General features: G+C 35.3%; 1 protein-coding gene across 5 annotated transcripts in view; it reads left to right on the top strand.

The window, feature by feature from the left end:
- KCNIP4 (potassium voltage-gated channel interacting protein 4) overlaps positions 1-17920 on the top strand; it is a 375533-nt gene that overhangs the window by 38418 nt on the left and 319195 nt on the right. The window contains exons 1-2 of one of the 5 annotated variants that reach the window (XM_072334030.1): positions 1597-2307; positions 2692-2840. The exons of the other annotated variants lie outside the window; for them this stretch is intronic. Of the exons in view, the coding sequence (XP_072190131.1) occupies positions 2261-2307; positions 2692-2840 (196 nt within the window). The 5' untranslated portion in view covers positions 1597-2260. Of the gene's footprint in view, positions 1-1596; positions 2308-2691; positions 2841-17920 lie in introns of those variants that run through there. 5 annotated transcript variants of the gene reach the window in all.

Genomic DNA, 17920 nt, shown 5'->3' with positions numbered 1-17920 from the left:
TGTCCCAACATGGCTTAATGTTTCCAGACACCCTTCTCAGCTCCCATGTCTGCTTCCTCATTCACTCCCTTGGATTCACAAACCTTTTAGATGAAGCAGCTGTGCATTGGCATTAAGGATGATTGGATAGGACATGAGAAGTAGCATTTGATTTTGAAGATCAGGAATTTTGATATTGACCATTAAATAGACAAGCAGTTTCTTTGCAGATTTATATCAGGAAAACTTAAATACAAGTAATTTCAATAACACTAGTTTTAGTTGTTTGGAGCTGTACTATATGATACTGTATAGTTTATGAACCCAAAGCTGCTAGACAAAATGGTTTACTCCTGTGCATGACACCAGAAAAAAAAGGTGAGTTTCTGTGGATGCCCTGCACAGGCAATGTGATCAAAAGTAAACTTCCAGTTTCCAGAGGGATTAATTTCTGGAGTGCATTAATTTTATTCTAAGACAGATATAAAAATGATTGGGAGGAAATCTTTTCAAACTAGATACTATTTCCATGCAATAACTTACTTTTGTGATTTCTTCTTCCAAATCAAAATTTTGTTTCAGCAATCACTTTGAAATCCATGTTGGAACTTTTGTGGTGAAAACATATTTTGAAGCACAATAAAATATCAATATCATATTCATTTTCCTTTTAAAATTACTAGATGAAAGCTGTGAAATGTGCTTTAACTGGAGGAACATTCTCTACAGCATTTGTAGAAGTTCCAGAAACTCTTACCTGATTGAAATTCAGCTCACCTTGATAGCAGCTTGTGGTGGGAACAGAGCCATGTCTGTAGTGCTGTGTCATGCAGTAGGACTCAGCAGACTGGATAGCAGCAGGTGCTGTTCAAACAGTGCAAATTCTAGTCCTCATCAGTTCTGGATAATGAAGGGTCTGAAATATATCTGTAGGTAAGAGTTTGAATGGAAGGGCTCCCCTACACTTTAGCTGCTTAAAAATCTGTTGTTAAGGCCCACACTGTTATGCACAGCATTGACTGCTGATGGATAGGTGCAAGTATTATACTTTAAAAGCTTCAACCTAACACACAGTGGTAAATCTGAGATGTCTGCAGTTGTTGTAAGTAGGTACATGGTTTTGTGTGTTATGCTTTGTCCTAAGTTAAGTCAAAATTCAATTGCATGCAGGAATTTTCACGTCATGCATTGGGCTTAGGTGGCTCAAACTTGCAGATTTGTGTAATCATCAATGAAACTAATCCAGTTAGAAGGAAATCTGATCAAAAACAATTTCAGAACTCTAGTACCTGTTCAAAGATATGTTTCAGTAAATGAAAATATCTTCCTGGAATCTTTTGCATAATCAATAGAAAGTGCACACAATGAAGTGATGAGTTATGTCATACTTTGTTTAGAAAGTAATGTTTACAATTGAAAAGTCAGCTTTATTTCTGTAACTCATATATACTATGAAAAATGCCAACATTTTATTTTTGCTCTCTCCTACTTTTTGCCTTTAGAACTTAATTGTGTTTACCCTTTATGGAATAAGACCATGGGGCAGAAATTGCTGGGATAGGATGAGAGGGAAGTAGTGGCTGCTTTGTTGTCCTTGTTTTGGTTGGGTTACTGGTTGTAATTAGAGGAGCTCACCTGGAGCAGTCCTGAGCCCGCTGTCAAATGGATGCAGCAGCGCAGCTCAGTTCTGTGCTCCGCAGCAGTGTGCTCCTTGGCAGCTCATGCTGGAACCAAATGAAGAGCAAACAGGGGAATGCTGCTTTGGACTTCTTCATGACCTTGGGGTAGAATAAAAGTGCAGGAGTGCTGGGCAGGCGTGGTTTTTTGTTTGTTTGTTTGGTTTTTTTTGTTTGTTTGTTTGTTTTTGTTTGTTTGTTTGTTTGTTTTTGTTTTGTTTTTGTTTTTGTTTTTTTTCCTTCAATTTAGAGTCCCCTTAGTTGGTCTTGGTTTAGGTTGTAGTCAGTGGTGGTAGTTGCCAATGACCCCCTGGCTCCTTCAAAGTGGCAGTCTGTCAAGAAAAATAAAGTCTTAAAGAAATTTACTGGTCTATCTGTGTGAATCAGAAGGTAGCATAGAGAAATGGTCCCCAAGAGTACAACTGGCTTTAAGTGGCTCAGCTGCTTTTCTGCATTTGAGTGACACTGGCATTAAGGCAGCTCAGAAACTCAACTATTCATCTTTTCTGGGTAGAGCAGCTGCCCTTCAATAACAGCTAGAGGAATGCAGCTCTGCTTTATGACACCGATGTAAGGCGAGCTAAGATAGGAGGGATAATAGGTTCATGCATAGAGGATTACATTATTTCCTTTACCTAGACCACTGCCTCAGGTAAGAAGTAAATATTTTATTTACCATCTAAAGACATTATATAACTTATATATTTTAAGTAAAATCAGAGTTGTTGTTGTGTTTTTTTTTTAATAACAGAAATCTAATGTTTTTATTCCTATATGTATTTTGTGCAAATACATTAATATTTCAGATTAATAATTCATGCCATAAGAATATGAATACAGTAATTCAAGTTAATTAACACTGTCACTGTATCAGCTAAGAATAATTGTGAGATCCTAAAACTCTTCCCTCTATCCTTCTTCCATCTCCTCCATTTCTCCCCCCTCTTCCCCCTCTTCTCCCTCACCCACAGTCTATGAATTTAAGTTATGCATATATATACCTTTCAGGAAAAATAAAGGTTAAGTTTTTGTTTAGGATGAATATGTTAGACCCTGAGAAGAAAACACATGAAGAGAAAGGAGATTTGCAACAGTATCATCAGAAACCTGCAAACTGCAAGAAACTGCTCAGGAATTGCTGCTTGGTAAAACGATTTTTTGCCTGGAAAAGTTTGAGCACAAAAGGTACCTTTCCTATTGAATTTTTCAGTGTAGGGGAAATTGTTGTCTTCCCAAGAATTCTTTATTTTTTGATAGAGGTGCTGCTGAATTTAGCATCAGTCACATTACAGGTACAAAAAGTCTCTACTGTCTTGGATCTATTGTGCACAGAGATTAGAAATGGTACAGCTTTGATTGAAGGTGCTTTATCCTAATGTGACATAATTAATTGTACTGCATGAGCATTCCTTTTGCAGCTCATCAAAATACATCATCTCTACAAAAGACCAGCAGAAAAAAAAGAAATCTTTCAATCATAAGCTAAATGACAAAATGTAAAATCACAGTAATTAAATTCATCAATTTATTAGGGCTCAGCCCAAAAAGCTGTTTTGATATTTAAAAACTGCTTTGATCATTGTCGGAGTATATTTACATAGAAATTACATGATCAATTCCTTTGTCTTAGAGGAAATAGAGAAAGGCAATTTTTATACATAATGATGTTGTGTACTGTACTTATTAATAAATATTAAAAGAAATGCTTCTATTTAAATTGGAACTTGGCTGTGAAATATCTCACCTATTGAAAGCCTAACTCTTTTATGAATAATAAATTAAACAGCAAAGAAATGATGGTTAATCTTCACATCATTTTCAACTGGAATATATCCACATTTAAATATTTTATTCAGCACTAATTTTTTACCTCTTTTTACTATCATATTTGTATTTTGTGCCATTATGTAAAATTAAAACAAAAAATCCTGCCCCAAATGCCCCTTTTATGATTTGACAGCATTTTTCATCCCCTTGGCACGCTGTTTATGACAATAAAAAGCCAAGCCCTCTGTAAATTGAATTTGTGTCAATCAGAATGAAAAAGTAGATGACATTGTTTTGTCATGAAGATCTAAGTCACCGAACCCTGAATGATATGTTTTTTAATTTATACTTCTGCTATGAAGGGTATGTGTTTCAACATTTAGAAGAAGTGAGCTGGTTAAATATAACCTACATCTGGCTATAAACCGCCCCTATGCCTGTGTTATCCATATAGACATGTTTGATATGCATAATCTTTTAGCTATTCTTGACCGCTCATTTTTAAAGCTTTAGGATAATACTTATAGTGAACGAGTGCTTTAATCTTCATGCATATTATTATGGTTTGCTAAATACAACTTTGATTTGTTCATCAGTTTGCACTTGTAATTCTCTCCACTTTTATTTATTTCTTTGTACTGTTATTGGGGCTAAAGGAACAGAAATAAATTTAATGTAACCCTTTTAAAACTCTCAGCCCTCTGTTCATAGGAATTTAGATTTTCTTTTTTTTTCTTTGATTGAGTCATTTCATAATATGGCATTTATTAACAATCAGTAGGCTGAAAGAATCAGCTCTCTTGTCATAGTTCATGAATAAATGTGGCTTGCATTGAACTTTGTATGTTTGATTCTTCAGTGCCTTTAAACTGAGTAATCATTTGCACCTCTGGAAGGGGTCTAAAAACAGTTGATAGGAAATGATAGAATTAAGGATTTATTTTCTTTTGGTTAAGTGAGTCAGGAGATTCTGTAAATACAGCTACTTGGGTTGCTCCAAAAGAGACAAGTATGAGGATTTAACACATAAAATTAAGCCTTTAATTTTCTTTTGTCTAGTAGTGAATGATAAAAAACTTACTCCCATACCAATACCTTTAGATGAATCTTTGGATATTTAATAGGGTCACAAAAACTGATGTCTTGAGGTACTTTCTTCAGCGCTTTTCATTTTTCTAAGGTGGCCAAATAGGTTTTCTTGAACTTTTGAACCTTTCTCTTAGTGATATTGCTATAGCATCTACAAAGTATGTGGCTACTGAGATACTAATCTCAATGTTATCTATACTATTTGTTGGTAGCAGGATTAAGATGAGATTGCAAATGATACAGTGGTGGCTCATTCCCACTTAGGCATTCCACAACAGAAACCAGGTTCTCTAATGACTGTCTTGAGCTACCTTACACTAGTGAAATTTCATACATAAAAACATCTCAGTATGCTTGTTTATATTTTTAAAAAATAATGAAAACTGTAATTGCTAAGTATGGTAACTGACTGCTACTCTAATGATTTCTAGTTGGAAATATTGTGTAGTAATATGCATCTGAGCTTTCTGTTAAAGCAGAGGTGATTTCTCCTCTACAATTTGGTTTTCTTATTTTATTGTTTATTTGATCTTGAAACCGAGTTTGTCAACATGTTTTTATGGAACTAATTATACTTTCAGAGACAATTTCCATTTATGAATTTGGAGCAGGCAAATAAATATGTTCATATGTTGTAACTCTACTTTTGGAATAAATACTTGTAACTCTGTTGGTAAAATCTTAGAATATCCCAGAACTGGGGCTTTTTGTCCTGGTTTTTCTTCTTCAATATCTGTCATCTGAATAAGGGAAGAATATTGTAACAATAATACTGAAAAGATGATTACACTCAGCCCTTCTCTATTAAGAATTAAAATAGCATGAGTTTAATGCAGCAATGACTGTTCCAAAGGAAGAACGAGAAAATTAAAAATGGCTTATGGGATTTCAAGGAAAAGTAACTGGAATAATGTTGTCAATGGGATACAATTCAATACTTAGGACACAATTGTAGCCGGTCTTCAAGGCTTATTTGACTAATTCCTCACACAGCAGCTTCAAAGAGTTGATTTCATGTAAGTAAGGCTCAATGAACATTTTCGGGCTATTGCCAGTTACATCTTGATACTGCAGTGAGCTTTGGGCCCAAGAAAAACTGGAGGGTTTCTCTTTCAAAAGTGTGTTGTCCTTAAGTAATTCTGTACTAATTTGGCAACATACTCAGTTAACTTAGAGTGGTTATGAGTCTTTCCCCATTATTCTATGCCATGAATATTCACCCTGCTGCAGATTTTTTAAAATGCAGATGAGATGCCAAGATGAGAATAAGTTGCCTTTCTCAAATACAAATTTAGAGGAAATGTAAGGCTGACTGCACTAAATACTGATCAAAAATATTACTATTTTCAAATTTTGTTATTTATTATTTCTTAAATTATTATTTTCATTTCCTCACACCATTTATTTATGAGTTAAGATATGAATAATTTAGGAATAATTCCAAGTTGTCAATTAATGAGTGTATCTTTCACTGTCAGCTGGTGCATTTGACAAAATATTTAATGAAAACTAGCCGAAGTTATTTGAGAACAGGTTAAATGTTCTGCTCTGCCTAGAATACTTCATATACTTTCAGACCTCAGAAATGTAAAAAATCCCTGATGGGGTTTTTCATTACTGGTTTCTTAAATATGGACTTCCTGTGAACGAGATGATAGTCTGTCCTGAATTGGGCATTTAACTTTTCTTCTATGAAAATATGTTGTTCAAAGTAAACGAGAATACTTTTTAGTGTTGAAGGGGTCTTTTTGACAGAAGCACTCTTACAATGCATATCTTTCGACCTCTTTTCTATTAGAAATGGAGCAAGGACAAACTGAAAGGTAGACAGCTGGTTTACATACAAAATTTAAAATGTATGTCTTTTACTCTACCAAAGCTCACAGAGCTAGTAACTAGGACTTTCCCGCCTTTATTACCAAAGCAAAATTTTGATTTATTTATTTATTTATTTGTTTTTCTTTTTCCATTAGGAGTTAGCCTATTTTTCCATGAGGTCTGCCTATTTTCACATTTACTGAAGTCATCCTTCTCTACAATAACAATTTGAAATGAAGGAAGATAAAAATGAGAGAAAACAACACCAAATAATAAATATTAAAGGTTAAGGATCATAGAATCATAGAATGGCCATAGAATGGTTTGAAAAGGGCCTCAGAGATCATCCTGTTTCAAACCCTCTGCTAAGTGCAGGGTTGCCAGCTACCAGACTAAGCTGCCTAGAGTCACATCCAGCCTGGCCTTGAATGCCTCCAGGGATGGTGCACCCACAACCTCCTTGGGCAACCTGTTCCAATGCTCCACCACCCTCTGTGAAAACCTTCCTCCTAATATTTAACCTAGACCTACCCTGTCTCAGTTTAAGACCATCCACCCTTGTAAACAGCTGTTTCCCCTCCTGTTTCTAAGCTCCCTTTAAGTACTGGAAGGCCACAATGAGGTCTCCCTGGAGCCTTCTCTTCTCCAAGCTAAACAAGCCCAGTTCCCCCAGCCTTTCCTCATAGGAGAGATGCTCCAGCCCTCTGATCATCTTAGTAGCCCTCCTCTGGACTTTCTCTAAGAGCTGGATATAGTTATGTTCTCCTGAGTTCATTCACTTTTCTCAAAAACTGCTCTTCACAATATTTTCTGAAAGGATTTCTGAAATAAAGATCAGATATTGTTCAGTAATTGAATTTGTATCCATCAGTTGTGCCATTTTTCACGTCATGTCAGTTCAGTATTTCTCCTGGGAATTCTTTTTCCTCTTAAATGCTTTGATCAGTATTATATAATCATGAGAAGACTTCAAAGAACTGTAAAGGGAAATTTGTTCTATGTACCAATACAGCTGAAATTTATATGACTTTTCTGAGACTGAAAGCCTACAAAAGAAGAAAAATAGAGAAAGCACTATGTGCCCTGTCCTTTCTATTGTAGATGGTCAGCATGTGTAAATAAGAGTAAAATATTTCTGCACAAAGTCTTTCCAGAAAAAGGAGTTTTTGTAGCCTATTACTACACATATTAGTCACTGAAGAGATTAATACATCTGAGATTTTTACTCTGAAAACAAACAGAAATCTATTTAAATATTGAATCTATCATAGTTTTAGCCAATACAGAAATCCTTATTTATTTTGTAAAGATAACAAGAACTACTAAGGGAATTCAAAATGAATTTTGTCAAGTGATGTTATGTTATGAAAATGTTTTACATTTTGATTGATGATGCTGTTGGTAAGTAAGCTAGCAACTAAACCCAGACAATGTTACAGTGATAAAACCTTATTCATTTTGAGTCTTTTAATAACATTTCCATAGATAATGACCATCACCTGGTCTTACTTTAGTTATTTCTTCAATCACAATGAACTGAGAATTAGCAATGTTTTCTTATTCAAGTCTAATTATGCAAAAGTTATTGTAGTATCTTTTACCTTCTGGCATAAAATGTGAACATTTTATGTTTGCAAACATTGCAATGCATATTACAAAATAATTCTGAATAAATACTGCATGCTTTGTTTACATACTTATGTTCAAGTCACTGAACCAGATAGAAAATGTGGATGTATTCTTCTTATTTGTTAAAGTTGCAGGCAATATGCTTCTATAAATCTTTCTCCCGGAACCGATGAAGGACTATTAGATAAATCATTTCCAGTGTAAAATAGAACTGTTGTTTCTCCTGTTGAATAAGTATGATAATATTGTTTTAAAAATTTTAGTAAAACTTGATGGAAAGTAAAGGAAAAAGATCAGAGGAAATAACCTATTTTCCTTGTTCTTTTCCACCAAAGTATTTTTGCCTTATGTTAAAGGAATTTGTATGAAGAGACTTGGCAAAAAGGGGAGCCTTGTAGTTTGTTTCTTTCTTTCTAAATGCAAACTCCAAATAGCAAATCATGACAATAAAATTAAAAGCTCTCCCTGGTGAATGTCATTCTTTTAAATGTGCAGTGTGGAGTGATCTAATCTCAGTAAGACCTCTAAAACTCTCTTCAGGGCAGCAGTAATAGTTAATGGTACAATTTAACAGCAAAGCATATTGTGTGGGAATGTTTGTTATCTCTCAGGTTGTTAAGAGTGAAATTGGAAGAACATTGTTTCTCACAAGTTAGAATCACTCCAAAGTGATTATTCCAGAGTGATTAATGTTTTGAAAGGGGCTTTTTACTATGCATTTGTGTACACTTGGTAAATTGAGCAATGTATGTAGTTAATGAAACTATGAGACTCTGGTATGTGTATATAAATCTAATGTAACATTCTTTTTGGCTCAGGGTAGTTTAATGATCAGCCTGTGAAATATGTCTTAGATAATAGCAGCATGTATACCTTCTCAGTTCTTCTCAGTCTACCTAGACTTCAGCGAAGTCTTTGACATGGTCTCTCATAGTATTCTCCTTGGGAAACTGGCTGCCTATGGCTTGGACAGGTATACACTCCTTTGGGTAAGGAACTGGCTAGAGATCCATGCCCAGCGGGTAGTGGTTAATGGAGTTAAGTACAGTTGGTGACCCATTACAAATGGTGTCCCCCATGGGTCGGTACTGGAGTCCATCTTATTTTATATCTTTATTGATGACCTAGATGAGGGGATTGAGTGTACCCTCAGTAAGTTTGCAGATAACACTAAGTTGGGAGGTAGTGTCAATCTGCCTGAGGGTAGGGAGGTCCTTCAGAGGGATCAGGATAGGCTGGATTGCTGGGCTGAGGTAAATCGGATGGAGTTCAACAAGGCCAAGTGGTGGGTCCTGCACTTTGGCCACAATAACCCCATGCAGTGCTATAGGCTTGGGCTTGAGTGGTTGGATAACTGAAGAGGAAAGGGACCTGGGGGTGTTGGTTGATGCTCAGCTGAACATGAGCCGACAGTGTGCCCAGGTGACCAAGAAGGCCAAAGGCATCCTGGCCTGTATAAGAAATAGTGGGGCCAGCAGGAGTAGAGAGGTGATCATCCCCCTGTACTCAGCTCTGGTGAGGCTGCATCTCGAGTACTGTGTTCAGTTTTGGGCCTCTCACTACAAGAAAGACATCGAGGCCCTGGAATGTGTCCAGAGAAGTGCACAGAAACTGGTGAGGGGTCTGGAGCACAAGTCTTATGAGGAGCAGCTCAGGAAGCTGGGATTGTATAGCCTGGAGAAGAGGAGGCTCAGAGGAGACCTCATTGCACTCTACAACTTCCTGCAGGGAGGTTGTCATGAGGAGGGGCTTGTCCTCTTCTCCCAGGCAACAAACAGGACCAGAGGAAATGGCTGCAAGTTGTACCAGAAGAGGTTTGGACTAGACATAAGAACTTTTTCTCTCAGAGAGTGGTCAGGCGCTGGAATGGCTGTGTAGGGAGGTGGTGGCAGTGTTCAAGAGGTGTCTGGATGAGGAGCTGCAAGATATGGTTTAGTGGTTTGCTGTAGCTACGGTAATGGGAGGATGGTTGGACTAGATGATCTTGTAGGTCCTTTCCAGCCTTGTCATTCTATGGTTCTATGATTCTATGATTCCTCTTAAGGTTTTAAAAAGTAACTCTTAGAGGGCACAATCATGGGAAAAGTTCTTGATGCTTTACTTTTTTGTTTACAGATGAATGTTTTGGAAACATTTCCAAAGTAAAACTCAAATTGCACAAATCTTGCAACAACTGCTGGTTTACAGCCCGGGGAAAATTTGTACTTACTTATCCAGTGGTAACCTTAGAACTTCTGTTATTTATGCCAATAAAATATTATCCGTATTATTTTTTTTAAAGATGCTTAACAAGGATAGGTACTAGACAAGCATTAACCTCCCAGCAGAATATGGATGTGTCACTATGTGGATTTTCTGCTTTATGCTTTCCTGGCTGTATAGATATTGCACACTGAGGTGTGTTTTTCCTTTTCTCTTGAATGTTTATTTCCTTCATGTTAGAATGGATATTTATGGTCTCCTGCATTGCCGCCTTTGCAATCCTCGCATTCCTCTGAAGAAAGTTAGTTATAGTTATTGGGAGAGACATGATACTAGAAAGTAAAGCATGACATATGGCAGATTACTGCCTAAAAATGCTACTGTGGCAGAAGAGCATGTTGAACTTGCAAGCTTTTCTGTCCCTTGCTGCTCTTTTTACAGACCAATGTTGGCACTAAATATTATGTAACAAATCCTAAAAAGCAATGCTCAGTTATAAACAAGCTCTAATTAAGAGCTATTTTGATCTTTTTTTATTAGGTTGGATTTTTGATTATCCATCACAAAAGTGTGTTTTTATATAAAAAGCATGAATGACCACTGAGCTGACTGGGACCTTCGCAGGTCTTTTCTCTGAACTGTGCATAACAAAATTTTATTTTTCAGTTGAAGTCATTAAACCTACTTCCTAAAGATCACTTTAATCTTCATGCAGTTTAAACTGATAGAATAATCTGTTCTAAGATCTTCTGGAATTTGGCCTAAGATTAAAAAGAATATGTGGTTAATTGCTTGCTAATGTGCAAGTTATATCAGAGTTTCTCTAATCCTAGTTGTTTCTCTACTAGAACTGGACTTGCTGCTTCAATATCATGCAGACATTTAAAAATGATTAATTGCAATGTATTATAGGAATTATATGCCCTGAACAAGAAAGCAAACTATGTTTTGACCTGTCCATTTGTAAATCTGATTTCTGACTTTGTCTCCCCAGATTTTCCTTCACTGTTACACCGTGTGTGCCACTAAAATAAAAAACAGTTAACTTATTGAAAGTCATTTATTTAAAACTACAGTTTTGAGGATCAAATGTTTGGGATATAATAAACGTAGAGAATCACTCAATTTGGGAAACTAAACTATATTCTTTATAATACCAGTACATACTTCTCGTTAGTCTCAGTACTGACAGTATCTTGATCACTTCTGTGTCTGCCCACGACTGCTTTTTTATTTAAAGCATTCTATAAATCAAAAACTAATAAGCTGAAAAAGTGTATTAGATTAAATGGAAGAACTTTTATATTCATTGCATACTTAGAGAATGGAATCAATCTTTAAATATCTTGCCACTTTCCATCTGGGCATTATTCCAGCAATTTAAGTGGCTAAATATATTGAGAGTGTTCCAGATTAAATGGTAGTTTTGAATGTCTTTTTATAAATTGTATGGCCCATAAAGAAATGGTTTATTTTTATTTATTTATTTTTATTTTTTTTCTGGTAGTTAAAGGTGTGTGAATTTTGTTTACTGGTAGTTTCCAAATATTAGAACAGTATAACACAGTTGTGTTTGTGAGTATCTGCCCCTGAAAAATCCTGAGAATAGAAGGAGCACTTCTACTGCAGATCTTGTAAGCTGTAAAAAACAGTTTCTTCACAGTACACCAACTTTTTTTCATAGTGAAGAATTAGATCTACAGAACTTCTCACAGAAGGTCAATTTAAAACGAAGAACAACATATCTTAGAAGTGGAAAGTTAGAGCAGAAGAAGAGAGGGAAAAAACAGAAAGAAGAAAATCAGCAAGAATGATTGAAACGATAACATCACGTCTTGTTGCTTTTTTCCAACCCCGTTTAATTTAATTACTACTGTTGCCTTTCTTGAGTGCTTGTTTCCTTTGGAGTCTGCAGTGTGTTCATGACAGTCTTTCTGGCAAACAATATTTCTGACAGGACAGATTTGCCCTCCTTTCATCTCAGAAGGGGTAAGTGGAAGGACTTGTTGCTGTTCATTGCTCCACTAATGCCATCCTGCTGGGACCTCCCTGCTGTTCCTTCCAGCCACATCATCTTCTTGGCAAGATTTGTTCTTAGTTGTTTTTTAATTTTCTTATTCACCCATTCTTTGTTCTAGAGACTCACAAAAAATCTGCAAGGGATTGGAATTCTTCACAGTGGATTCTAAACGTTTTGTGGGTGAAAAAGCTGTATTAGTCATATGTGGCAACACTGCAACTGAACTTTGCAAATCACCTCAATCTAATGCCAATAAACCTGCACTATGTGGTAAAGCAGAAGGCATACTTGGTATCACATATGTCACTGAAAATGATGCTGGGAATATTTAGCTACCTTTTTAGCACTTTTTGTACTGTTCTTTTACAAAAGCAAGATACATGGTGGGGGCGTATCTTGTGATACATTGAGATCACCATCTTTCCCTAGGGTAGATGAAATCTATATCTGATATTATAATATCTGAAAGTCTAGGGCAACAGAAATGGAAGCTGGGATCATTACCTCATTACCTACTTGGCTAAACAAAGACTGAAGTTAAGGCTATCTTGTATATAATGGCAAGAGTGAATAGCAGGAAAAATGTATAGTAGTCAAACCTCTGTCCATTCAAATCAGCCAGTTCTCAGAGTTTAACAAGCATCTTCCTTGTTATAACTCAAGTTAATATGTGTTACTGAAGTCATAAAAATAATGCAGCTTTTCAAGGTAGTGCCTACCTTGTAGTGCTTATAGATATCTCTGTGTTTATCTTTGTACACGTTTATCCTTGCTGGTTGAGAGGTACAGTGTTTTAACTTAGCAGTGTTAGGATGACAAGAGCTAGTTTCCCAAGATAGGATAGTTCAACTGCTTTTAATGCTGTCCATTTTCTGACACTCAGTTCATGCCATTTCTAATGTCACCAAGACAAAAAATGACCAGTGAGAAAGATCAAGATTGGAGGAGGGAAAAAATCACCATGTCCCTACAGAAACCTCAAAATGAAACTTTTTTCCAGAATTTCAGTATTATCCACTGTGAGAAAATATCTCTGACTTCAGAAATCACCCATTTCTCTCCAGTTTTGAACTATGTGTGTCACAATCAGCTATTGTAGCTATCAGTTTCTCAGCTGTTGATTTTTCCTGAAACCAAAACAACTCTACACTCTACCTTTTAGTAAACAGAGTGTAAATTGTCAGGCAAGGAACTGATTTGTAGACATGCATGCAAACAAGTGAATAGTGCAATTCCTTTGTTGTCAGTTGAACAAGTTAGAAAGCAGTGAACAAACCAAGATACAGAAAAGGAAGGAGACCTTCATAGTTAATTTATACTGCAGAATGAGATTTCTTCTGCCGCTGTTTCTGCTATGTGATGTTAGAAGATTCATTTAAAGCAAACTGTAGGGATTTTTCCTGTGTATTTCTTGTTTGTGGAACGAATCCTTATGATTTGGCTTGTAGAATGTTGAGCACTTGCAGCATTGAGCAACTTGCAGGATACTGAGTACTTGGCTTTGAACATATATGAGAAGGTGCATATTAAGCAATGTGAGAATGAGTTTCCATGAATTTCCTACCAGGTGTCCAAATTAGTCAATACCTTTGATCTTAGTTTCAGTGTGCCTCTGTTCTGCATAAAGTAAGCGTAATACTAATACCCTCTCATCTCAAAGGGATGTTGTGAATATAAATGTAGCAATATTTGTGAAGCACTCAGACACTGTAGTGATGAACACTGTGGAAAACATTTTGAGTTCAGGCTTTAAATGTTTCAGAAGAAAATGTCTGGGTACAAGTTGTGGAAAGAGTGAAGCTTTGAATTTGGTGAATAAGTACTATTCGTGAATTACATTATCAAAACAAGCTTCTATTTAAACAATAGGATATGATTGTACCGTTTAAAGGTTGCACTGTAACATATAAGTGGAAAGGGGCTTAAGTGATGCTATTAAGATTTTTGAACACAGTGCCATTCTTTTTCTGTGAGCTTCCTATATAAACAATATGTATAGAAACATTTCCTAGTTTGAAGGATTTATAACATAAAACTCAGAACTTGGCTGGTAGTTTATGTTAAAAGTGAGAGTAAACCAGAGTAATTGATCAAAAGATTGGGCTTTGAGATATGAAGTGTGAAAGATGTGACAAGCATGGAAGGATGTACAATTTATATGTATAATGTTACATCTTGGCTTGCTAAAATTGATGAGAACTTTACCATAAGTTTCATCATAGTAGGCATCACCCAATTTGCTTTATTATAATGCATCTATATGAGAAATGCCACAATTAAGATAAATCATTGTAAATATATATACACACACACATATATAGCATTTTTCCATGGGTCTTGTAATGTCAGGTTTTAATGCATGATGTATTTCATGGGTGTCCACCTTTCTGGCTTGCCTAGGCTGCACTGAATGAAGAGGAACTGTTGCATATATGCGGGGTGCTCTGAATGTAATGCCTCTTATTTGTTTTCATGGAAAGTACAATAGATACAGTGAGCACAGTAACTCTGTTTGATAGAGCAAATTCCCAGTTACAAAGCACTATTTTTCAACATAGTCATTACCACTAGCTTTGTATTTTCACCAGCCATGAACAAGAGTCTTCACAGCGTGCTTGTGAAGATCTGTACCAGCTGAGGGGCCAGGCAGCCACAGTGGGAGCTTTGCTGTGCTGCATGGAGTCTGCAGGCTATGGGTTGGATGTGCCTGCTCTGTTTGCCAGCAAGGTGAATTTGGAGAAAGAAGAGCTCCTTTGTTAATTTTTGCTGGAAATGATCAGTGTCTCATTTTGAAGGAGGTCCCAATTTGCAACTTATTTAACTGATAGCCCCACTTTAAATCCTTATTTACTTGATGTAATTTGAAGTAAATTTTGAAGTCTACAAGTCTTGGGAAAAGAACTTGAAATTTTTGAATTTTCATTACCAGAATCAAATCAGAGAGGTGAAAAAAAAATAAATGCAGATTTATTTTTATAATTCAGTTAAGCTGCAATTGATTATATACTGGAAACTAATCAGTATACCATAATTGAAGAGATATTTTTGGACCAATGTACCAGCTGGTATCACAGATGGTACAGATGGCATAAGGCTCTTTAATGGGATAAAGATAATGTGTTGGCGCAAAGAGAGCTGAATATATGAACATGTGATTTTTATTTGCCATTATGAACTGTCTAATCAGTGTAATTTCAATTCATACACAGTTCTTACATTTGTATTCCACATATCTGAATAAATAAATATTAAGACTGATACTTTCCAGTCAGTGATATTAGTACAAAACTGTACTCTGTTCTAGAAAACATCACATACTATAGCAGGGAATAATTCATTAACCTTCCTAATTTAAAATAAAATAAAGAATTGTGTGGCAAGTTTGATATTAAATTTTTAAAGAGAATTGATATTAAATTTTTGGAAGCTGGAGAAAGTTCCTGAGAAAAGTTTATTAACTCATAATCTTATATTGGTGTTTGTATGGCAAAATGTATGAAGATCAAGTGGATGCATATTATTTGACAACAGTAGATGGGATTCATTGATTAGTATAGATTTTACTGGACTTAATTTCTTCTTGTTTGTATGGTGTCCTATATAGTAGTGTTGACTTCAGAAGATTTTTTTCTTGCGCCCCATTCTTTTCTCACTTAGCTGCTTTGTGTACATTGCACAAAACACAAATGCTGTCTACAGTATATTCAGTATCCACCGTAGTGTTTTCAGTCACAATGATAGAAAGGAATTGCTGGATAAGCAAATTTTCTGATGTCTAAAATAAATCGGCCATGGACAAAATTTGACACTGTGTAATTGTTAATAATTTGAATCCAGATTCCATTTTCTTTAGTATTTAGGAGTGCTCTGTTCATAAGGGTTTGGTTGTTGTATCTTTCCAAGTTAGGTAAAACCTCCTCCTAAATTATTTAAGCTTTTATTTTATGCATCAAGATTGCTGAAGTTTATTTTATGGAATATTATACCTGAAAGCTCATTACTGCATTTTTTAGAGCCATTTCCAGATCATACAGAAATGTGGCTGAAGTTTGTTTAGTGTCTTCTTGTCTTTTATCATCCATTTTCTCTCTGCTCAGAAACTAACAGTTAAATTCTTGTCTTTGAAAGAGTTATATTTTTGATCTGAGCTTTTAGATGCCAGCCATTTTGTATTTCAGACCTATATATATATATTTATTGGCAATATTATTCCTTGACTTACTAAATGCCTCATGGTAAATTGCCATGAACTTTCTGGTTCTGTTTTTTGATAAGCTAATGTTATAAATAATTTCAACCTTATGAGCCTCTTTCTCAATTAGGGTTGATATTACAATTTGTGATTTTCAAACAGCAATTAAGTAATTGATTTCTAGACTTTATTTTTCACCCCTGAAAACTGTATGACTTGCTTTTTCTCTGCACTAAAGTTACAGATGGTATATTAACTATCTTACAGCTTACTTATTCAGCCTGTCCAATCTTCATTGCATAATATAGAGTTTAATTTACACCACAACTGCAGATTCTGAAGATTTGGAAATTGGTGATAAAATTGAAGCTTTGTTTTCTGAGGCCCATAAGAGACTCATAATAGACTTACACCCAATTGCTGAAGTAGTCATCTGCATGGGATGTTAAGCTGAGTTACCTTTTTGTATTCAGTAACTGGCAGGGTACCATAGACCTTTTTCTAAGTGCAAGATGTGTTTTGATTTTTTAGAGCAATGGCCAGGCTACATTCCAAACTTATTATTTGCATCCTGCCTACTTAAACTTTTATGATCGTCCTGAACTAGAACTAAATTAGAAATGAAATTGAAAATTTCCTGAATTTTAAAATAACAAATTCATATAATATACCAGTCAACTACAGAATGCAGCATTTGCAGTCCAAGCAGAAGATCTGACCATTAGCTGTCTTTCACTGCATTATGCTCTTGGTGTACAGGAAACTATTTCTTTTCTTTTTTTTTTTGCTTTATGTCAATAATATAAATACCCTTCAACTTTTGTGGAGGATCGTGTCATTGTTGCAGAGCAAAGCCTGAGCTTCATTTTTTGTTGCCTTTCACTTTTTGTAGTAAAGTGCACTTCTAAAAACTAAGCAAAAATATACCTAATGAGAAGTAACAATTAAAACCCTATTTTGTGCCAGAAATAAATGACTTCAGATGAGTATGGAAATGGGTTTTCCATAATTTATAGGCATTTAATCAATAAGCTTTTCTGAACACCTAGCCGTGTTCTTTTGGGTCCTCTGGGTGGATGTTTTTATAATATTTTTGTTACCATAATTTCATCCTCTGTTCACAAGTTTCAGGGGAGGACAGCTATCTTTATTTTTCATTAATTTGTAAATAGTGTTATTTTAGATAATTCTTAGTCCTATTCTGAAGTAAAAAATAAAAAATAAAAAAATTGTAATCAAAATACTCCACAGGTTCACAAGTTCCTTTCTTAGTAATTATTCAGTATAAAGTAGCCATTGCTACAGAAGGAAGAAGTTTGATTACATGGATTAGATGATGAGAATTTCCCCAGGTAATACTGTAGGTTGATTATCACTTACTATTTTAGTAATGAAGTGCCAAAAGCATGTAATAACACAGTCATATTTAAATTAATTACATAATATAAATGTACCAGATTATTATTTTAGAAAGGTTGGATGTTTCCACTTCATTTTTTATTCTATCATATTATATAAATATTCTTTCTAATACTCAGTACTTCCTGA

The sequence above is a fragment of the Excalfactoria chinensis genome, chromosome 4 (assembly GCF_039878825.1).
Source record: "Excalfactoria chinensis isolate bCotChi1 chromosome 4, bCotChi1.hap2, whole genome shotgun sequence".
Classification (NCBI taxonomy): Eukaryota; Metazoa; Chordata; class Aves; order Galliformes; family Phasianidae; genus Excalfactoria; species Excalfactoria chinensis.
The sequence above is the reverse complement of the archived record's forward strand: the minus strand, read 5'-3'. Positions and strand labels throughout refer to the sequence as shown.